Source organism: Leptonotus elevatus, chromosome 12, assembly GCF_054856555.1.
Source record: "Leptonotus elevatus isolate MCC_2025b chromosome 12, RoL_Lele_1.0, whole genome shotgun sequence".
NCBI lineage: Eukaryota > Metazoa > Chordata > Actinopteri > Syngnathiformes > Syngnathidae > Leptonotus > Leptonotus elevatus.
Genome location: NC_141250.1, coordinates 6,693,079 through 6,716,982, shown reverse-complemented (window position 1 = coordinate 6,716,982; position 23,904 = coordinate 6,693,079). Strand labels below are relative to the sequence as shown.

Here is a 23,904-nt window from a genome sequence, read left to right as displayed (position 1 = left end):
CTGTTACAAACTCTGGAGAGAAAAGTAGAAGCAAAAGTATAAAAATGTGATTAATCGCGATTAATTGCAATTAATTATGGAAAGTTGTGCAATTAATTAGTTAAAGGAACTATCATTTGGCAGCACTATATAATAATATTAATATTAATAATACATCTTTGAATTAAATGCCATATGGATTATATTTTGGAAATTTAAAGCCTTTATATTTCTTTGATGACAAATCAGATATCAATTGTGTCCAAATAAGAAAAGGTTAAATGTGTAAAATAGATGCCCAAAAGTTGAAAAACAATATGTAGCATTATCCAGCAGATGGTACTGTAGAACAAACCTCAACACATTTAGTGACCATAAATCAAGGCTTGGAAAGTCTGGTCCTCATGATCCGCTGCCTGTTTTAGATATTTCCCTTCTCCTCCAACATAACTGATTCAATGAGGACGATTGTTATCAGATTTCTACAGAGTTTGCTGATGAGCTGATCATTTGCTCTCGAGTTCCCTGCTCCTGCCTTAAATTTGAAGCTGTTATTTTTCTCATCGGTTATACATAAAATTATGTTCTTAAAATAATGCGATGTACATACGGTTAATGCTCAACCAACCAACCAATTAAGTCTGAAAACAAAACTTTTTACATAGTAGTTGTCTGCCTCACGCACCCACATTGAAAATGTGGCCCAACCAGTCAATAACTATTGGCAGGTGTGATGTCACGTGAGGCTTTTCATCCTGCTCGTGTAACCTGACTTTCAAATAAAAACCTATTCAGGTTGAGATTATGTGTGCTCACAATAAGCCCCAGTGCTTAGTCATCGTTAATGTGGTTGGACTTTTGGGTAAAATTTCAGGATGAACCCAAAATACAGCAACTTTTACATCCAGGTCACGGAGGCAGCATCTTATGCAGTGAAGGTCAGCCACTTCATCGAATTCTTTCAGGGGTTCTCATGGCGTTTACAGGACAATCGGGAGAAAATCTGTCCAGGGTTTCCTGGGTGGTCCCTACGACCTCTTGCCAGTGTGACGTACCCGGAACACCTCACCAGGGTGGTGTCCATTCTAATCAGATACTCAAGCCACCTCTGGGTATAGGTGGTTGGATAGGAACGTAGAACTCACTAAAATTGACCTTTGACATGATTACGTCCGCCTTATCCCATCAACATATGGCCCTCCTCGGTCCTTGACGCAGCTAAGCAAAGTCCACTGTATGCGGAGAGGCCAAGCTCCAGAGCAGAAAGACAAGGAGATGAATGAGTTGTCAGAGGGGAGGGGGTCGGCGGGGTTCTTTTGGTTGTGCTAGTGCTTTACTCTTGCCCAAACCTTACACAAAAGGACATTTGAAGGCAAATAACTAAGAGTCAGTCAGTCACAGATGTCCCACTATCTCCTCGGAACAGCTTTGGTAGACAGCTAAGAATGACATCTAGAACAATTTCTACTTCATTGGCGCACGATATTATTAAACAATTGGAGGGTACTTGTTGGGATACATTGTGGTGGTCTGCGACCATTTATTTATTTCTATTCTTAATTTTTACCAACTCTGTAATAAAACATCTAGTGGTGGGCCATACATTTGGTACCTAGGCCTTGAGTGGGGATTTACTTCACAATTGTAGAAACCAAACCATTAATAATATGCAAAAATGTTATATAACAGCCAGCATGGAATATTTATCTAATAACATGATAAAACTGTAAATAAATAAATAAATAAAAATCTAAATATATATATTTTTTAAAACAATCCCCAATTCCAGTTGGACATGTTTAAAATGTAACTAAAAATAGAATGCAAATGATTTGCAAGTCATTTTCAAACCTGTATTCAATTGAATATGCTACAAAGACAATATATTTGATGTTCAAACTGATAAACCTGATTATTTTTGTAAATATACATTTATTTTGAATTTGATGTCTACAATATGTTCCAAAAAAATGGGGGCAGGTGTATGTTTACCACAGTATTACATAATTTTTCCTCACACACACACACACACACACACACACACACACACACACACACACACACACACACACACACACACACACACACACACACACACACACACACACACACACACACACACACACACACACACACACACTCAATAAACATTTGGAAACTGGGGACACTAACTGTTGAAGCGTTGTAGTTTGAAATTCCAGGGTCCTGTTGTATTTTACGCTCCATAATGTGCTACACATTGTCAATGGGAGACAGGTCTGGACTGCTGGCAGGCCAGTCTCACACTCTTTTACTGTGAAGCCACATGTATCACATGCTGAATGCGGCTCGGCTTAATCTTGCTGAAATAAGCAGGAATGTTCCTGAAAAACATGATGTTGAGGGGATGGCAATATATAAACTGCATGTACCTTTTCAGCATTAATGGTGCCTGTCTTCACAAATGTGCAAGGTACCCATGCCATGGGCCCTATATAGTGCCCTATATAGGGAATAGTGCAGACATTCAGAGACAGCCATGGTGAGGAGCTACATCCATTGTCTGAGCTTGTTGTGAATTTAGGGAAAACTATGATAAACAAGATTATAGCATATTTATTCAGTTAAATCTTGGAAAAATAATAATTTTGGGGTAGATTGTATTTGTATTGTATATACTGTATATGTTGAAGTGAAAACTGTTTACACATTGTTGGTAAGTATGGCAATAAAAATGCAAATGGTGCTGTATTATTGTGATTAATAATTGTATGTAACAGTATGAATAAAAAGTAATTGTGGTTATCACTTTGGTCATAATTGTGCAGGCCTTGTTTGTTTTTAATTTTTAATTTAATTTAATTTTTTGGTGCATAAGCATAGTTTATGGATTGTGAAATGGTTTACATCTTGTAATAAATTTACATGACACACAATCACCGATCCTATTACGGTATTCATTTTGATGAAATTACACAACACTGTACTTCCACCGATGAGATGTAAGGAAAGTCTCGCGATATTTCAGGTCCCTATCTACAGTCGATACTGGTGATATCTCGCGTTACCTGAACATAGCGTCTCATTCCAGCACGGTCAACCCCGCCGGCAGCAGCAACAGCCGCCGCTTCTTTTCGAAACTTAAGTTTAGAATTAACATAAGTGTCGGCGTTTTATTTATTTTTAAGTGAACGTCTTTTTGTTGTCTTGTCAACTCTTTAAACAAACTCCGGTCTATTTTTTTCTAAACAGACGAGGAAACAAAGTTGCAGTGTAGCCCGGTCGCGCTAACAAAGAAAAAAAAAATCCTTTCTCCTCAGAAAATAATCCCCCACTCCTCTCTAGTTATGAGTCATGTGGTCGTTGATAATCCACACGGTCTAGATCAGCAGGTAAGTCTGTTTTTCTGTTGTCTACTTCCGACTTTTTGTGTTAAAATGTCGCGGTTTGCCGTCAAGCGCGTCTGATGTCGAGCCTCGTTGCTAACTCGGGCTAAAGCTAACATGGCCACTAGCAAAATGGAGGCGACGATTTTGCTGGTTAAGGAAGGTTGTGATGGCGAAGGCCGCGTAAAAACCCATCGACGCTAATTTTCCCCCTAACCACTAGTTTTTATCCGACTAGGTTGGCTTTTAACCCAGCATCCGCACGCTGTCAAATGTCCATCTGCCGTTCACGGTCATTTAAAATCATTTACCGGCCGGTATAGCAGGTTAGCTAACATTGGGCCTTGTCAACCTGAAACGTGGCGCAGGAGGAAAAAAAAACGAGCTGGCTGTGGGTTCACGAGGCACATACTAACCACACCAGACACAACATTTACGCTTGGTGCGTTAATAGTTTCGCCAGTATGTTAACTCGAAGTACGTGTCGCATTTTTTTTGTGTTAGTGCGTGGCGTTTCCTGCTATCGACGGACCTCCGCTGATGAGTCGCATCGTAAAATAAAAAATTGTACTTTTTGTCTTGTATGCCATCCACATTATTTTAACAAGCAGTTTGTACATTTTGTTAATTAATTAAAAATTCCCTCGTTTCGTCTTTATAGCTTGCTGCCCTAGACTTGAACTCTGTTGAGGGACAAGGCGGAGGAACTGGCAGTAAGTATTTGCTTGACCTTAAGGTTTTGTCTGTCTTTTGATTAAGTACGCCTGATGTGAGGCACTGATCCCTTTATGATTGAATATATAGATCTGTCTGTACTTGATTCATTTGTATAGTTTAGTGGCATGGTGTCCCTTTCTGCGAAGTGCATTTAATTTTTTTTATAGCTGTAGCTACTGTTTAAATTCTGAAATATGCTATTTTACTCTTTCTCCAGGACGTTACATTCCACCTCATTTGAGGAACAAAGAGGGTCCCAAAAATGGTGAGTTTCCAATGTAGCCTTCAGACATCATCACTACCCCATTTGTTTTCCTTTGTTACATGTCCCCGAGATTGCGGTAAACTATAGAAAAACCGAGGTTTATAGCTACTTGATTTCTAAACGTTTGGTTATACTGTAACATCTTCAATGTGGTAGTTTTGGTTATACTGCACAGAGTAAAGTGGCCAGTGGCTAGTGAATCACAAAATGTAATTGGCATCAAATTTTCACCATATACTGCCTACATTAAATAATGTTGGGGGGCCATACATGCTCATTTGCACAAAAGTGATAGGTCAGGGTTTTAATGACATGTAGTAATAGTTGTAGTATGCCTGGCACTTTTAGCTCATATCACTTGACACTTGACTACAACTTTGAAATCTTCTTGTATAACTCGCTTGATGATTTTTTTCCGTGTTTTTTTTCTTTCTACTGTGCTCTTATTCCACAGCAGGAAATGCTTATTCCGCTGCTAGACAGTGCGGTTATTCTGTGGCACCAGTAAATCTCTGTAAGTCCCTTCTCTCTGCTTTTGCTGAGGGCAAATCTGCATTTCCACATGCATGAAGTAGCCGTAGCAAAGCCAGTGTGAATGGGTGGGACATGGTTAGATTAGGATAGGTGGACTTTACTTAATTTTAACCATGGGTTCAAATCATGTGCTGTGCTGCTGGGATGCTTGCAGGCATATTTCTATATATTTATCTTGAGTGAGTAATATTGCAATCATGTAATACAGGGTGCTCGTTCGTGGTTACATAAAATTGGATTTTGAAAGTATGGCCATTTTACATCAGTATAGTGGAACCTCCAAAATGGAACACGATTTGCGATGCTCAAAAAATTTAACAATACAAATGGACGCAGATAAAACTAAACCACCATAAACATTAGCATCGAATTTAACCACAGTATAATTAAACCTTTGAAGTTCCTAGTGTAGGTAGACTGGGCATTACTGTTCATCTTGTTTGAATCGGTTTGGAAAATTGTATTTATAATTTAATCTGGAAAAAAGTATTCATAATAATTTAGTAGTAATTCACATAGCACATTTTAACACTCTCAAACAGCTTTTCTTGTCAAATTCTGAACATTTTCAAAGTTTCTTTGTGAGCATAAAAACGGTTTGTGATGGTCTGGTGAACGTCTCTGCAACATTATGCAGTTGTGAACGAAACCTGATGAAATACCAGCACTTGCTACATTCGCGCATCCGCACAAGCCTGCGCTGCTCAGTGAAATACGGTCTTAAAAGCTGCTTGGTTACATTATGTGTATGAAGTTGATATGTAGTTACATGCACAGATCAGCCAGACACTTTCCTGTGTTAACATTTTTGGTTCTATGGTTGAACACAATTTCCTGCTTCAATCACTGGTACCTTCTTGCAGTGGCCCCACAAAACTGGGAAAAAATACCAAACTCTTTTAGAGCTGATCTTATAGAGTGTTGAGTTTTTCCCACAGATTGGAAATCTACTTGGGTGGGTGAACTCCGGTGGTTTGATGGGAGGCGGGTTGGACGGGAGGTGGGTCTTAGTCCTGTTACTACGTCTCTTCTAGCCTCACGATCCACAAGTGAATGACGGCGAACTAACGTTACATGCGGTATATCCTGTCGCAACGTGTTTTTTTCTTGTAAATATATTTTAAATAAATTTTCTTGGAAACTTTTTGGGTGGTGGCCAATTTACTTGGGTGGCCCGCCCAAGTATTAACATGGCGTGGGAAACACCTTTGGCCTTTGGGGTATTTCCCCAAAATTTTTGGTTGAAATCCCCAGTTATTGAACTATACCCTTAAGGCCATTTGTTACTTGCAATGTTTTCCAAGTTCCCCCAAAGCCATGGCAGGCAGAGAGCCAGGTGACCCAAAGAAATAACTCCTCTGTGTCAGGATGGGATGCCGCCGAGATTGGTAACTATTAGTGCTGAGTCAAGACCTCACCCTCTCGTATTGCATGAGTCGGTCACTCCACATGAGTCTTTTTATAGCTTGCTTCCCTACCTTTGCTCAGGTTACCCAAGACTGGCCTCTCAAGAGGTTGCCCTTTACCATGCCTACAGCAGGGGCGGGCGAAACACATTTGGTACACCCTGGCATGCCCTCTTGACTCTCTAGTCAGTTTGTCTTGGCCATTGGAGATAAAACCACAGCAGCATGGTGATGGTGGTGCCTGTGATAAATTAACACACTGCATCACTTGTGGCTGTTTTTACTAATACAAGATCTTAAAGCCTTCATACATCATCCTTTACCACAATCAAGACTTGTACATGAATGGATTACTATTGCCACAAATGGTAGCCTTAACTATAACATACTCTGTGCCCTAAATCCTGATCGTGTGTTGACAAAGATTTGGACTGAAAGTTTTTAATTGGATTCTGTACTGGATAAACAGTACTTTGAATGCTTTTCAGTACATTTTACTTGCTTTGAATACAAGCATGGCGGAAATTGTCAGATGTAGAGAAAAAAATCTGGAATTCTTTGCAAACTAGTTCCTGCCATGCAGTCTGTAGACATCTGACAATGAGTGTCAAAGGGAAAGTCTCAAAAGGTTGTCATCATCTTCCGTTATAGTATAAAGTGTTTTGTTACAAAGTTGACTTGTATCATTTGGGCCTCCTTGACCAGGAGTTCTGTACATACCTTCACAAAACTGTATGTCCTGACTGTAAGGTATATATCAATTTACATGTCGCATAGGAACATTTGGAAAACAAGTGCTGTACTGCAAATACCAAGTGACATCATTATTGTTGACATCTTCTAGTTAAAATGTGTTTGCACTACATATTTAATTGCATTGCTTATGTTGCACTGAGCAGACAGATCATTTTCTCTCTCACATGGTCACTTTCTGGTTTTGTGGCTGTCACTTTATTTTTTTATCATCAATTTTATGCCAAAAACAAAGCCAAATAAATAAATATGTGGTAGTATCATAATACTATAGAATAATAACAAATGTGTTAGTTTTTTTTAATGTGGTCATCAATCTGACTTGACAAGGGAGGTTCCACTGTATACTGTCTGTTAGGAGCGGGGCGAAAGATAGTTACACTGTTTGGGTGTTAAAAAATGCATAGAATAGACAGATGAATGACAAAATAATGCAATTAAAATGTCTACATTTATCAAACCAATTAGCATAATTCATTGTTCTGTGGAAATTTCCATGTACTTTTACTATTGAAAAAAAGCAAATGACAGTATTTTAAAGATTGCATTCAGAATTCAGACATTTGTTCCAACTACTGTCCAGCATCTTACATTCTGCTGTAAAGATCAAAGTGATCAAAAGGCGTGCTTGTGTAGCAGTGTTAAGGCACACATTGTGTATAAATACACAGACAAACACATGCATAACAAATGAATGCAGTCAGCAGAAGCGGCTGGGTAGAAGTCTTGACTTGTGTGCTGGTTAAATGATGACAGCTGCTCTTGGTGTCCCCACAGAGTTCCCTAAACCCTGATTTTCTTAGCTTGTTAAGAAACCCTTTACAACAGGCACATTTTAAAGCATGCACAGCAAGTTGGTACTTGATTAGGCAATGCTTTTTTTCCCTGCCAAATTGCTAAGAGTGCATTTAAACATTTCAAAAGTTTCAGTAACATTGAGAGAAGGGTTCAAGCGGTCCCGCACACCCTGAGTTATTTTAGAAACACACGTACACCCATTTGCTTGCATTCTGTGTAAATGACAGTTAGCTATTCTTGTGGCACTCTGAAGAAGAGATGTTTGCTGCGTCATGATCCAAACAGCTCAGGGGGAAGGGTTGAACGATTTTAAGAAATCATAGCATTGTGATTTATTTTTTTTTATCCCCGGGCAGACATTGCGATTTCGATTTAATTTGAAATTTATTTTCTTTAAGTTTCAGTGCAATATTCACTATGTACAGTAACATTTGCAAACATGACAGAAAATTACATTAACCGTCTTTCAGTGCAGTATTCATACTCTTAATTTTTCCCCCCCGGTATGAAATGTGGGTAGCTTGGCTATAAAATAATGCAAAGAGACGATAGCTATTAGCTGATGCGTGTCTAGCATTAGTGCTTCTTGGCTATTCTTGGCGCTAGCACTGTTGTTTGGTTGGAATGTGTCCCATCGGTTCTTTACTGATGGGGCACATGTGAACCAAACTGCTTGAAAGAGTTTGAAAAGCCATTCCACCTTCAGTGTTTGTGCCACGTTTGCGGTGTCAGTTCACACGGCGGCAAGTAGGCCAAGTCAGCCTGGCAACGAAGCAGTGCGAGTGTATGTTGTAGAGCTGTCAATGGCAAGCTTTTTAAATGTGATAATCCTTTTCTACCTCCCCAACAATAAAAACAAAATTTGGTTAATCCACTAAGGTTGGACGTAAATTAAATTGGGTGTTTATAAGTAATTATAATTTATCTTCTGTACATATGCCAAGTGCCATTAGTGCATTGACTTACTTATTTACTTATTAGCATTGACTTATCCAACTTTGTCGACAGCCCCTGTATGTTGATTACTTATGTAAACAAACACACATAAAACGTTCAATTTTTCCCCCTCGTCGAACGATAAGTTGATCAAAACAGTGATAGTGCGTGATAAGGTTTGTAGTATTAAACTTACTTGTGCACTATTGCACTCGGTTTTAATGCCTTTATTCGATTTCAATGAAAAATGCTCCCACACAGCCAGTATTTTCTATTCCATTTAAGAAAAACGCCACTCTGTGATATACAGGCTTTCTTTCTCTGTGTGTTTCATGGTTAGATGAGTCCTCGACCACCATTAGTGATAGCACTACTTTAAGTCTAGCGTATTTGCCGCCGCTGAGGCAAGGATTAGGCTACCCCTTTCACAACCCTATTCTTGCTCATATAAACACATTCGAAATACCTCGATTGAACGGCACATTTTGCGCAACCAGAAGATGCGGCATGGCAGTCGCCAGTGTGAACTTTCTTTACTGTCCTGTTATGGAAAATAACTATTTAAGACATATTAACATAAGTTTATACTGTATTGTGGACATCTGTATTTTCTTTAAGAATGGGGGTTTCACTTCTTGTATATGAAGCAATATCGGAGTGACCTTGACCAATAAGCCTGCTCGGAACAGACTGCTTGCTTTCCTGTCTAGCTGACCCTCCCTTTCTCCTCCCAAAACGTGAGTCCAGGGTTTTTCCTGGCTCAAAATGAGGAAGAGGGTGGTATCCTGACTATGATGGGTGACTACCGATACCAGGTATCAGTATCGGTGCCAAGACAAGTCTTATTTTAAGGTATTTGTACTTGCGGCGGTGACCGATACCATTATGGGCCGCCCTCATGCAGCCACTTTACGATCAGGGACTAGAAATGAAAAATTATATGAATACAAAGTTGCCATTTTTTAAACTACCATCATTAAAAAATCATCCACTAGTATATATAAAATTGTAAATATAGTTCAGCGATGTTGTAAAACACTGTTATGTTAATTGTATATACTGTGTTTTTATGAGTTTGGCAATGGCTGGAGCGCGCCGCCTCTCAACTAGAAAATGGCGTGTGCAACGGTTGCTCCATGATCTGTTTCTTCGTTGGTACATTAAAGTTTAAAAGAAAAAAGAAAGCTGTTCTTCGATTGTTGCTTCAGGTCTTTCCGGTGAACTGCTGTTGATATAGCGCCTCCATAATGGAGCAACACTGCAACTGCAGTTAAAATGCGTTTCTGCTGAGCTCAACACAGCCGAAGAGCTGCGTTGTGTGATATCAGGGGCTCAGGCTGGAGGTGGCAAGTAAATTTAGGTGGAGGTGGCCGCTGAATTTTGTACAAAGGAAAAACCCTGGTGACTGTTTTGGCAAACTCAAAATTAGTTACTGGTTGTCTTTGAAGCAGAGATATCAATAAAATTCAGCTTTATGGTGCTTCACACAATGTTTCAATGTATTTGTACATGTTAGACTTGTACGTAATAGGACTCGTAAGTATATTTGTATTTAAGTTAATTTTGCAAACAATTATCGATCGGCTCCATGGTTATCAACATCGGCACTAAATTATTAGTTTATTGTATCGGTTGAAAATAGCATTATTCTGCATCCCTAATTTTTTGTCTCTACGATGGAAATGCCACAGTTTGTATAAAAAATAATACTCAAGCCAGTTTAAACAAACATGACGAGGCAGCAAAGAACCACACTTCTGGAGCAAGGAGAAAACTGACTACTTTATTTAGCGTGGTGAGTGACATGAATAAATGTCTTGTATTGAACGTAGAAGCGGAAATTACGTCTATTTACGTAATAGGGTATTCCAAACACAAATGACTATGTAAACTGGAGTAACTTTGCCATGCATGTAAACAAGTTACCTAGAATATTTCAGAAACAGGAATACTGACCTTAACCCAAATATTGACTGCATGTAAACATAGTCTGTGTGATGCGGACTGTGTGACACTTCTTTTTTTAATTTTAACAATTTCCTAGCTGATTTGTTGGTGTGACCAGTCCACGAGTAGAACGATTAATGATTTAGATTCGGGAAAAAGATCAATCTTTCAGCTCTATTAGGGTGTTTGCTTTGCATTGAGTGAGCATACATAGTCCCCTCCAAATAAATGGAATGGCAAGGTCAATTCCATTGTTTTTATAGTATACTGAAGACATTTTGGCCATTCCAATACTTTTTGAGGGAACTGTATGTTTAGGCTGTTTGCACTGCTCTAAGCATAAAAAATGATCATGTGCATTTTTCCCCCCACTTGGTATCAGTCTGATAAAGTCCTCACTTCACATTCTAGCATTTCTAAGGGTTGGAACATTTGGTTATTTGTGAAATCATGTCACGCTTCCATGGGCTGTGTTTTTTAGCCAGAAAGTTTATTGTAATTATTTGTGTAGCCTTCGAAGATGCCCATTGACTAATTCCAAATCTTAAGGTTGTCGGTGGTATATGGTTTTGTTTCTACAGTCTGAATTTTCATTACTCTGATCATGAATGGAAATTTCTTATGTGATGGACAAGCCATTTGAGCCCAGAGGACTACACAAATTTAGCAAAATTGTGGATACAGAAGTAGCAAAGTAAGATATTACTGCAACTGTGCGTTTTCACTCCGCAACAAGGCAATCCAGAGTCACACGTCTGCACCATCATCTGGAGTAAAATGTAATTGAGTTTGGCACAACATTGATTGCCAGGTGTAAAACCTCTATCCTGGCATTGCGACAGAAAGTCTGACAAGTGTTGAGTGTGTGAGGAGGGTGTAATGGTTTAAGAGGTATAAATTCTCTCCCCCACCCCAGAAGTCAACCTCTATTTGACATTAATTTACATATTGCAGGGGATCCTGGCACGTATCGCCGACGAAAGTGAGGAAACGCTGTAATACCAATTAGTAGTTAGAGTAAAATTTAAACCAAAGCTATTACGGGATGTCACCTGCTTGTTTGAAAGCAGATTTTCAGGAAATGGCTGGGTGTGTTTGCTGACGGAGTCATTTCTGCTCCCTGCTAGGATTTGGTGGTTGCGAGAACAAAGATGGCAACTGGGGTGGACAGTCCAGAGACAACACCTACAACAGCTTTGGAGGACGTAACGACAGGTCAAAGTCTGCCTTCTTTAATGACCGTGGAGCAGGCTCAAGGGGAAGGTGAGACTTCTAGTTTTTGACAAGGGTTAAACAAGTAATTGCGTTTGCAATGTAATCGTGATTTGATAAGATGGAAAAGCCGCAATTTAAATGGCCATTGAAATGCACAGCAGAGGTGGAGAGCAGTCAGTCGTCATTGCTGTAACTAAAGCCTGGAGCTGTGGATGCAAAAAAAAAATTGTGCGTTGTGACTTTTTTTATGCATTTTTTATTTTTTCCCATAATGGAGCTGAACTGTTTGTTGTAATAAATTGCTTATTGGGTAAAAATAAAAATGAAAGCGACTTTGAAAAAAAATAATCGCACATGACATTGTAATCACAATTTTTAGGAGGGTTGGGGGACGCAATTACATTATTTTCCATAATCGCTCAGTCCTATTTTTGACTGGCCGTTGGGCCTGTATAAGGTATTATCTATAGTGACGTATTTGATCTGGCCCTATGCAATTTGAAAATAGAATAAAACTTCAAATAAACCTAATTTAACGCACTAATACATCAGATTTTTTTTAAGCACATATTAGATTTTTGTAAGTCCATAACGATGACAAGTAATCCTTAAATCAGCTCTTTTAAAGGCCTAAATGCCACAGTTAAACAACTTTGCTGTATTTTCTTTGTATTTGAGTAAACGGTTGTCTGAGCGCAGCATTTAAGTGTTCTGTGTCTTCAGGTACGAACGCGGTGGCTTTTCTGGTGGAGGAAACAGCCGTTGGGCGGAGGAATCCAGAGACGAGGATTGGTCCAAACCTACTGCTCCAAATGAGCGTCTTGAACAGTAAGCCACACATGAATTTGCGTGTCAAACAACCTCCGGTCAGATTGGGTCTGTGCTCATTTTAAATATGTACTAATCTCATTTTCTAGTGAGCTCTTTTCTGCCAGCAACACGGGGATTAACTTTGAGAAGTATGATGATATTCCCGTGGAGGCCACTGGAAGCAACTGCCCACCCCACATTGATAGCGTGAGTTTGTCATCAACACTCAAGTCAATCAAGTTTTCACTCAACTGATTCAATTCTTGTAGTTCCATGACGTGGACATGGGGGAGATCATCATGGGCAACATCAATCTGAGTCGCTACACGCGTCCCACTCCTGTCCAGAAGCATGCCATTCCCATTATCAAGTCCAAGAGAGACCTTATGGCCTGTGCCCAGACTGGTAAGATTTGTTCAACTCATACAGGCAGAGATGACTGCATTAATCAACCGAGTTTTTGATATATTTTTTTGTGGTTTATTTTAGGATCTGGAAAGACTGCTGCTTTCCTGCTGCCCGTGTTGAGTCAGATCTACACAGAGGGGCCAGGAGAGGCTCTGCAGGCCGCCAAGAATAGTGGACAGGTAAGTCCTGTAGAAAAACGATCTTTGTTTCTTACTTCTAATGAGGCATGTATGAACACAATAGGAGAATGGAAGATACGGGCGTCGTAAGCAGTACCCAATGTCGCTCGTCCTTGCTCCTACCAGAGAGCTGGCACTGCAGATCTATGATGAGGCCAGAAAGGTGAGCTCATAAGCATGGCACCGTCTGCTGCCATCATAAAACAATGCAATACCTTGTGCAGCTGTAAGTAATTTCAATCATAATAATGAGAATGTGTTTCCGGGTCCTGCTCCAGTTTGCCTATCGCTCACGCGTGCGCCCTTGCGTGGTATACGGTGGTGCCGACATTGGCCAGCAGATCAGGGAGTTGGAGAGAGGCTGCCACTTGCTGGTTGCCACTCCGGGCCGCCTGGTAGACATGATGGAGAGGGGCAAGATCGGTCTTGACTACTGCAAGTCAGTATAATACCATAGTGCACTTTGAACTGGGAAGAGTCCTGGGATGTGTGTTTAAAAGCAAGATGTTTTTAAAATTATTATTAAATGTGTAGCTACTTGGTGCTGGATGAAGCTGACCGCATGTTGGACATGGGCTTTGAGCCACAGATAAGACGCATTGTGGAGCAAGACACCATGCCACCTAAAGGCATTCGTCAGACCATGATGTTTAGCGCTACCTTCCCCAAGGAGATCCAGGTCTGTATAAAGACTCTACCTCGTAGGGCTGGGTGATTATGGAAAAAATACTGTAATTAATATTCATATGAAAATCGGTAATACTGTGAAGTCACAGCTTCAAAATCTATTGTAACATATTTATTGCATCATCATTGTTATGGTGGACACAGGTGCAGCTATGATTCAAAATGAGATTTCACCGTGCCATGGTCTCATTAGTTGCCATCGTCACATAATATAAATGCTCTAAAAACTGACTGAAGTGTCAATAAACATCCTAAATCATGCACAAAGAAGGCAGAAAAATAATTGCGTCACACGCTTGCTGCAAACTACCTGGGTGCATTTAAGAGGCTTTCACAGTGAAGGAACTTGCATACACACCGTGCCGTTTGGCACAGTCGTTTTTCTTGGTTTCTAAGTTTTTTTATGATTGTAAAAAGCCATTATTGAAATCACAATAAAATTTTAATTGCCCAGCCGTTACCTCAAACAATACACAAGTCCTAATGGCGCCTGGGGCTTTCTTTTGTTTAGATCCTGGCACGCGATTTCCTTGATGACTACATTTTCTTGGCGGTCGGCCGCGTTGGGTCTACCTCGGAAAATATTACCCAGAAGGTGGTCTGGGTGGAGGACACTGACAAGAGGTCCTTCCTCTTGGACCTGCTCAATGCCACAGGTGTGACGACCCATATGATTTTTTTCCCCCTTCTCACGGGTATAACATTTTTAGTTTTCCTTGTGGTGCCCCCATGCCTAGCTAAACAGTTACAGTACAATTTGTTAAGTGTTTAGTAGGAAGTCTGCATAACTTCTGAATGCTGTATACCACGCAGGCTCACACTCTGGCCTGGTTTTGGTTTTTATCTTAGTTATTCCCAATGAGGTTCAGGAAAATGGGATCGATGCCCCAGAAAAGCCAGGTGAGTGTGAATACAAAATAAAATCATCACATCCCACAGCTCATACCCGCCCCCTTTTTTTTCTATCCCTTTGCTCCCCAACCACTATGCTGCTTAGTTTTTATTTCCACAGCTTGAATGTAAGCTGTTTAAAATGGTTTTCTGCTCACATGGTCCTGTTAATTAAAATGTGCTCATCTTTGAGGAATGACGAAGTGGAGCTTTGATTTTGGTTCTACCTTTTGGTGCAATTGAAGTTGGCTGTAAATGAGGTGGAAGGACCTTTCCTTCCTATCAATCAAACCCTCTGCCATTGTACTTTGAGTAAGATTTTACCCTGAAAGCCATTGCTGCCCATCTGCAGTATTTTTTCCCGCCTTGTCTTTACACAAATAAATGAAAATTAATGGTAGTCAAACGCAAAGCTACTGCATATCCCTTTTATTATTTTAAATTTGTCATTACCTAGAATTAACGTACTTTCCGAACTAAAGGTTGCTACATATTTCTCATCCTCTAAAACTTACGGCTTTAAATGTGATTAAGTTTATATATGAATGACGAGCTTTCACGCCGCCAATAGATACACATAGTCTTCCCACATCTGACATGATGAAATTCCCAAACACGCTACAGCGGTTCAGTGAAACAGTCTACCCCCGATCTTCAGAAATCAATTTCTTAGTTCGGTGGCGAGTGAATGAAGCTTAAGAGTATAGCTTACAAGAGCGACTATTGCTGAAGAGTGTATTCTGACAAGTGTGAGCTAAGCGGCTATTACTAATGGATTTTGTAAGGCTGCAAGACAGCTCATCAGTGAATTTGCCTCGTGGTGTAACTGACACCAGCGACAACAAGAAACGGAACATGTTTAAGAAGGAGTTTTATGCTGTTGAAGAGGGCTTTAGGTTTAGTACACAAGAGGAGGAAGCTAATGATGGCAATCAGTGACTTTTCTGGGAGACTAGTGGCTACTGTGTAACTAGCAGTATTCAGGCATTGTTTTGGGGGTAGAGGTTAGAGGGGGTGTTTTCCAGTCTTTAAGGTTTAAAAAAACAAAAAAAACTTCCTTGTGACTCCTTACTTTGCAAATGTCCCTTGTTAAAACGTGGGGACCCGTGGCCAATATATGTACAAATAAGATTTTATGGCTAAAGTTTACCTGTTGCGGTTTTTATTGAGGTGCGTTTAGTAGTCCGGAAATTACGTTTGTTCATTTATCTACTCGTGTTTCCTTTCCCATCAAAAATGCAACGTATATGAGTAAATTGCTTTCTTTTTCCTCCGTCTTTACAGGCAAAGAGTCTCTGACTCTTGTGTTTGTGGAGACCAAGAAAGGCGCAGATGCTTTGGAGGATTTCCTCTATCATGAGGGCTATGCCTGTACCAGCATCCATGGTGATCGGTCCCAGAGAGACCGCGAGGAGGCTCTGCACCAGTTTCGCTCAGGGCGCTGCCCAATCCTGGTGGCCACAGCTGTAAGCAATTCACAACAAAATGTAATGAACAATGTGAAGAAGATAACAAAATGGTGATCTTGGTTTTACTAGGTGGCTGCGAGAGGTCTGGACATCTCTAACGTGAAGCACGTCATTAACTTTGACCTGCCCAGTGACATTGAAGAATACGTTCACCGTATTGGCCGTACGGGACGTGTGGGCAACCTTGGTATGAATTTTTTCTATTTATTTTATACACATGTACTGTACTGAGAGTTTTTGGACTCTAATCGGAACGAATCTTAGAATATTGTTGTGGTTGTCAGATTTTAATATAATGGGACCTCAGTATGTTTGAGGATCTACGGTATGAAGGTGCACTGCTTTGGAGGAGAGTTGATCTCTGTGAGTGGGCATGGGAATAGTTAGCCAGCTAATGAGTTTGGTTTTAAGTAGTTTGGGTGGTGCAGCAATTAACCGGTTTTACGATTTAACCGTGGTTTTTAAACGTCAGGATCATAGAACCGCAGCCATGCAACAACAGTTATTTCTGCTCACGTGCAACGCAAAATGCGGCATAGTTCATAGCTCCATTTAGCGGCGCACAACAACAAAGTGCTCGGCTTTGACGCCGCCTGGAGAGAGTTACGTACCTGACGCCCCCCGCCGGTGCCAACGCGGCCCGGCCTGGACCAGGTTGAGAGGCCGGAATGAGGTGGCGAGCTCAGACTATAATCGTACACCAAAATCTGAAACCCTTTGCACCCCTAGTTTGAAGCCACAGTAACTATAATTCTTGCTGACATAAAAAGGACCAAATAGTGATAGTAATAGTTGTACTTATTTTCGATGGAATGAGGTGAGGAGCTTCTGAAAAATGCAAACTCTCCCTTGCTTTTTACGGCAGAGTGCACGCACGATGTAGCAGGTGACTTGCTTAATAATCGCATGACACAACAAATCGCTAATGAAATTCATTGTAAAAAAAAATTATTACCAATTTGTACAGTATTCGCAGCCTTAGTACACACTAACATCTATTGCTTTGTTTGCACACCAATGTTGTATGTTTCCTAACATTTGCATTGGCTTGTTCTCACACAGGTCTGGCCACGTCGTTCTTTAACGACAAAAACAGCAACATAACCAAAGACTTGTTGGACATTTTGGTGGAGGCCAAGCAGGAGGTCCCCTCCTGGCTTGAGAGCCTGGCCTACGAGCACCAGCACAAGAGCAGCACTCGCGGCCGCTCAAAGGGGTAACTTGCATAGATCTGACTGAAGCAAAATGGCAATCTCCAAAAAGATCTTTCACATATTGTAATGCCCTGGAATGAGAAGCCCATAAAAAAAATATATATATATATATATATATATATATATATATATATATATATATATATATATATATATATATATATCTTTGGCTCTATTTTGGAAAAAGTGCACATGTTCACTTAAAATGTCTTTATTCTCAATGAATTGAGAAGTGATAGTCACATTAGGGTCACTCACTAGCTGGGTTTACATGGAGGTCTTTTTAGTTATTCAGAATGAAATCATTCAGAATGAAGATTTGATCACCTATTTACATGTGGCATGATCCATTCCTGTGGCATGATCCATTCCAATCTGCTCCCCTGTTAATCAGATCAGCTCCGCGGCAGCCGTGGGATCACGTGATTTATCAAGATGGAGATCATTCTTCATGTAGCACAGTAGTTGTAGTTTTAACACTTTTATTGAAGCAGCATCTTCATCAAAACAAGTTCTACCCTCGCAGACAAGCTCTTGGCAAGAAGTCGTAATTTTAATGTACGGAAATGACGTCAATGTGGAGCATGCGCATACCGGACGCAGCCTCACCATTCTGATTAAACCATTTACATGATGCTCGTTAGGATTGACAAAAGGAATATACCACCAAGTGATTCCGAATGAAGTTCCATTCGATTTCAGCCTTTTCATTCCGATTGAGGTGTTTATTTATGGGGCATTTTCATTCAGTTTGGTCGTTAGGATTCATTCCAATCGGAATACATGGTTCCATGTAAACCCAGCTACTGTGGAAATCTAACCGTCACATGTAAAGCCCTTTTCACACTGCACTCGCTCAGTATGAAAGAGTTGCGCGGCGACACGGAATGACCGGTTGCCAGCGTGCCTATATTTGGAAGTGCTGTCATAGCCTCCCGGGAAGAAAAAAACGGAGATTTTTTCACTTGTTAGACCAGACCTTGACAAGATGTAGTGTTCATTGTTGCAAAAGAAAGCCCTGACTTGGCTCATTTTGAGGAGGAGGAGGAGACGGCAAGCAGCAGAGAGAATCTAATGGCTTGGCGGGAACTTAGATAGATAATCATGCGGTTTCTTGTTAAGAAGTTTGCCAAAATAACACTAAATCACTCTGCCTGCACCTCTCCAATTGGACACACTTGTCCGACATCACGTCGCCACCACTCTCAAATAAAACGTTGTCCAAATTTGAGGCGCCTTACCATCGTAGCAGAAATCCTCTTGCCACTCATCAACACTCCATTCCATTGTCCCCGCCCCTCACAAGGTACACCATGAACCTGCTAAATGCAGTGTGAAACGGACTTCAGAGGCACTCTTTCCCCTAACTAGAACACCTCCAAAATTGCTGTTATCTAGGGGTGTGAATTACCTAGTACCTTTCGATTCATAGGTCACGTTTCGATTAAATACAGATTAATCCCGATACGAATCTATAAATTGATTATTACGATTTTATTTTTTGACTCAAATTTAGAAACTACTAATCAGTAAACTTGTACATGTACACTGTAAGATTTTGTATGAAAATTTAATTATAAAATTCAGTCTTATAACAGAGCATTTAACAAACAGGTTGCAGTCTGTTTCATGTTTGGACAGCACTGAAATAAAATATTATGGCTTAATGTTCCATTAATATAACATTCTTCCATGCTTAATGTGTAAATCCTAACCCCAAGTAAGACATTTTGTTGAATATTTCCATTAAAAAATGGATGTTTAAAAATTGATTCGGCCGCATATTGAATCGATTCGAGAATTGCGCGCTATAATATCGCGATATATTGCCGAATCGATTTTTTCCAACTGTCTTCAACTGTTAAAATCATTGTCTATACTATTTTCTTTTATCGCTGGTTTTCTACAACATTCAGAAAATGGGGGGAAACAATCAGTGTTTTACAACGTACAAACAGATGTGTGAAAATGTTGTTTTGATTAAATGAACATAATTAGCCTGCTTTCATGAAGGACAACAAAAATAAGAACATTTGCTTTTGAGAGGTTGAAAATTTTAAGTTAAACAATTGTTTATATATATATATATATATATATATATATATATATATATATATATTATTATTAATCCATTAAATCAAATTAACTTTGACACCTCTAATCTATAGTAGGTTCTCTGGTGGTGGTTTTGGTGCTCGAGACTACCGACAGACACCAGGAGGATCTGGAGGTTTTGGTGGCAACCGCGCAGGCCGAAACTCTGGAGGGAACCGTGGCTTTGGTGGAGGTTGGTCATATGCCTTGTTTGTTTTTCTTCTCTGTTCATAATATTAAACCCACAAATAAGCATTTCATGGTCGCTACTACTATTTAATGTGTGCACAAAATCTTGTTGTTGTTGTAACATTTTCTTTTCTATTGTACCAATTTTTTGTGATGGTCAACAATTTTGCTTCACTAGTTGATTTTAAGTTTTTGTGGCGTCCTCCTCCCAGGTGGCTTCGGAGGCAACTGCTATGGCAACGACGGCTATGGTGGAAACTACAGCCACTCAGGAAGTGTGGACTGGTGGGGCAACTAGTCGCCAAAGGAGTAGGTTGCCATGCCACCCTGATGGGAAACCACATGTTTAAAAACAAAAACCGCCAGACCATAACAACTCTCCCTGTGTAGCTTCACTGACACAGTACGTTAGCCCGCCTAGTTCTCGGCCGGGCACTTGTTCAAAACAATCACTTGAGCGCAGCGAGACGCTAAGCGTACGCGCATGTGCACTGCAGAGGTGAGCGCTCCTCCTGAGTGTCAGCATGGATGTTGACATATGCACAGTTATTATTAGATTAGCATTTTTGGGGAGAAGAAACTACCCCCCCCCCCCCCCCCAAAAAAAATTGGCAAACCAACAACCCAGAGAATCACTTGTGTATTAATGTTCTCTACCTTTATGAATCGAAACAGGATAAATCTATGTTCTTAGTTCACCAGTTGGGAAAATGGCCAAGAGCTCTAATTTTAGAGACTGTTTAGTTTGTTGGCAGGTGTTAGAAAGTTTAAAAATAAATAAAAAGCAAGATCGTATATAATCAAACCTTGGCAAAAACTGAGGTGTTGTGGCTCTTTGAGTCACAATTCCATTTGAAACTCAAATTTTCTACCAAACAGCTGACGGGCCCACTGTGCCGCTCTGAATTATCCGCATTTTAATTTCTTTTTTGCTCACTCTATCCTGAACTGGCTCCTTTTGAGTTTACCGTGAAAGCGATGGTTGTTTTTGGAAATAACCATGTCATCCAGTTCAGTGCCAACAATGGCTGATTAAACGAACTTGTTACTCCACCATTTTGTTTTCCTTCTTATTTCAATTGACTTGCCAGTGTTATGGCAGCTACCATGTTACCGAGCGCTAGCTACAGAAAGTGGGCGGTGTTTTTGTTCACTATTTTTTTTTTTCTTAAACATTTACAGTGTACAAAATTGTAGAGAGAAAAACTGAGTCGTTTTTTTGTTTTGCGTTTGCATCTAAACAAAAAAAAAAGCCTGCATAAATTGTAAAAGTGGGCTGCATTAAAGGACCACCGCATCGAGAGGGCAAATATTGCTGCGTCGACCCGATCTCGCAGCGCGACGGTCCGCATGTGCAAGTGTTATGTTTTTTGGTCAAGGTGAAAGGTCTCGTGAGTCGCAGGCTTAACAAACATTTTCTCTTTTTCAAGCTGCGTTTGGGGGTGGTGGCACGGTTCGTCACTTTAGAGCAGTGGTTGGCCATCTCATCAGGGCAACAGTTTACAAGTAAATTAGTTGTTCAATCAGCTCCTCAGATTTTTCTTAAACTCAGTGAGGACTCGATAAGAAAAAAGTTCCCAACCCCTGCTTTAAAATATTACAGTAACTGAAGAATAGCAATTCAACCAGGAAGTGAAGAGGCAGGGCTAAATGGAACATGGCGCAGTTGTCATTGGTGTAACCACTGGATGGGGGAGGGGTTCCTGACCCGCCAATGGGTGGGGTGGGGGTGGGGGGTCATTTAAAGTACTGTCTGCACGGTCACACATCAGCACGTGTGCCGATGCTCGGATTCTCTCATCAGGTGTGTTGTGCCTTGAAAACGTTTTTTAAATAAAACTATGAATGCGAATTAAAGCAGATGCACTGATCGCGTTGAGAAGCAGAGGTCGAATGGTGCTACTTGATTTTGCCGCGTCCAGACCTGTGTGTGTGCGCGCGCGTGCATGTATGCGTGTGCCCATCAAGTTTTACTAACATTCTTTTTATTGCACATCCAGAGTTTTATATAGATGTCTGGCTTATGTGTCCTTAGGCTTCCAAATTCGGCGTGTGGGGAGATTGTTGGGGGAGTTTGAAAATGAAAAACGCAGCTTGTTTACAAAGGGGATGGGTTCTCAACGTTAAAAAACAGGATTTATTTGGGACCAGGGGGGGGATTTAGCAGTCGGTGGGTGGGGAATTTAGCCATTTGCACAGATTTCTAGATTCTACTTTTGCTGCTAGTTTTTGTGTAATTTATTAAGCATTTTTGACAAATATTTATTTTTGTAAGCCTCAAAAGTGATTCTTTGAAAGTTTCAGAAAACTTGACCAAAAGACAGTACAAAATAAAAAAAACACTGGCACTTGAATGTTGAATGTCACCTGTATGCGTGAAATTTCTATATTCCGGCTAGTGTGAGCTTTTTAATGTTCAAGAAACGTCGGACTCAGTACCTACTTGATGATAAAATCCACAGCTGTGTTCAGGGCCTCTGCGGGGCCAGTCATCTGATTTATTGAAATTCTCCTGATTGATCTGCAAAAAGAACTAAATTGCTAATGGAATTGAAGAAAAAAACAAACATGCCAAGGTTTGGAATCAAGCTGTCAAAGAGCAACTCTATTTCCTAAGCGTAGCGTTGAAGTGTTCTGATACTCCTACTGTGTGCATAATAACTCTTGATTTGGTCCGATTCTTTTTCTCCAGTGAATGTCTGGCACATGGCAATCCTAAAAGAAACGAACATGTGGTTTATTGTCATTGTTGTATTTGCATTATATATTACTGCTCTTCAGTTCTCGTGGAGGTGGGGAACACATTGAGCCCGGAAGCTTCCGGTCGTAGTTCCGCCGTCAATTTTAGAACTGCAGAGCTCTTTAGATGTAGACTTTGCTTTCTGTATTAGCTTCCACGCTAATGCGCAGCTTGGGAAATAACTGCTGCACATTTGTAAGATTTTATCATAATAAATATGTTTGAATGCAAAATTTCTGGAAAGCAAACTCCAGCATGTTTACTGTAGTAGTAAGAGGGAGTGAGCCTGTAGCAATGCCACCCCTTGCCTATGGGGGCAGCAAACTTTCTAAATTGGTATTGATTGAATGGGCTTTGTTTCTTTTGAAGAAATTATATAAAGATTTCATTTGTAATTGCTTCTGTGTCTGGTCTTATTTACTCAATTTCACTAAAACTACCAATTTCACAAATTGTCAAGTATTTAAAGCTGCTCAATGCAGGAAATTTAATTTTGAATCGCTACAAGTGGCTGAAAAATGAAACTGCACACTCCCTTCACGTACACAACGTACATGATGGCAAATCTGAAAACCAGAGGCTTTCAAAAGTACCCATTGTGAACAGCTGGGGTTTTAATCTTATAAGATGTTTAGTCATAAACTGTCAAATAAAAAGGCTGTTTTGATTTTCTTTGAGTGTTGCCAACACCAATTCCCCGTAATACTCTTAATTTACACCCAAGTCCCGTATGCTATATATTGGTGAAGCTACAATTGAGAAGACTTAAAAGCAGAAGTCACCCCCCCCCCCCCCCCCAACTTTTTTTTGACAAGGTCTATGCAGCCCCACTAGTCTAAATATGGTATTCTGGTTGATACGGTGTTAGTGAGTGGGATATAAGTTAAGCAGAAAAATCCATCTCGGGGGGTGCCATTTTGTCACGTGCCGTCGACTGTAAGTGACATCAATGTTTCTCAGGTAACAACCAATCACAGCTCAGCTTCAGAAAACGGGTGAGCCCTAATTGATCGTTGCCCGAGCCCTGAGCATCATTAATGTCATCCTTAGTTGACAGCAAGTGGCAAAATGGCTGCCCCTAAGTTGGATAAAATGGCTGGATTTTGCTTAATAACTCATTCCACAAATATCATAATAATCAGAATGTCACATTTAGACTAGTGAGGTCACATATAACATTATGGTCAAGAAATGTTGAAGGTTGACTTCCACTTTAAATACAGTAGTTGGTGTCAACAGTCCAGAGGAGGAGAAGAAATGGATCTAAGCAGTTTGGAACATAATTTTTTGTTTTGTTTTTATAATTAT

General features: G+C 40.3%; 1 protein-coding gene across 2 annotated transcripts; it reads left to right on the top strand.

Moving 5' to 3' along the window:
- The first annotated feature begins 3,033 nt into the window (after window positions 1-3,033).
- ddx3xa (DEAD-box helicase 3 X-linked a) lies at window positions 3,034-22,991 on the top strand. 2 transcript variants are annotated; one of them, XM_086091831.1, is made up of 18 exons: window positions 3,034-3,350; window positions 4,006-4,057; window positions 4,279-4,326; window positions 11,828-11,963; window positions 12,639-12,743; window positions 12,833-12,932; window positions 12,995-13,130; window positions 13,215-13,312; window positions 13,377-13,475; window positions 13,591-13,751; window positions 13,847-13,991; window positions 14,511-14,655; window positions 14,849-14,899; window positions 16,175-16,356; window positions 16,429-16,546; window positions 17,422-17,575; window positions 19,742-19,860; window positions 20,069-22,991. In XM_086091831.1, the coding sequence occupies exons 1-18, from the start codon at window positions 3,306-3,308 to the stop codon at window positions 20,152-20,154; spliced, it is 1,980 nt and encodes a 659-aa protein (XP_085947957.1). In that variant the 5' UTR covers window positions 3,034-3,305; the 3' UTR covers window positions 20,155-22,991. The 2 variants fall into 2 exon arrangements, with proteins under 2 accessions (XP_085947957.1, XP_085947958.1); XM_086091832.1 differs by lacking the exon at window positions 14,849-14,899.
- Window positions 22,992-23,904: the final 913 nt, after the last annotated feature.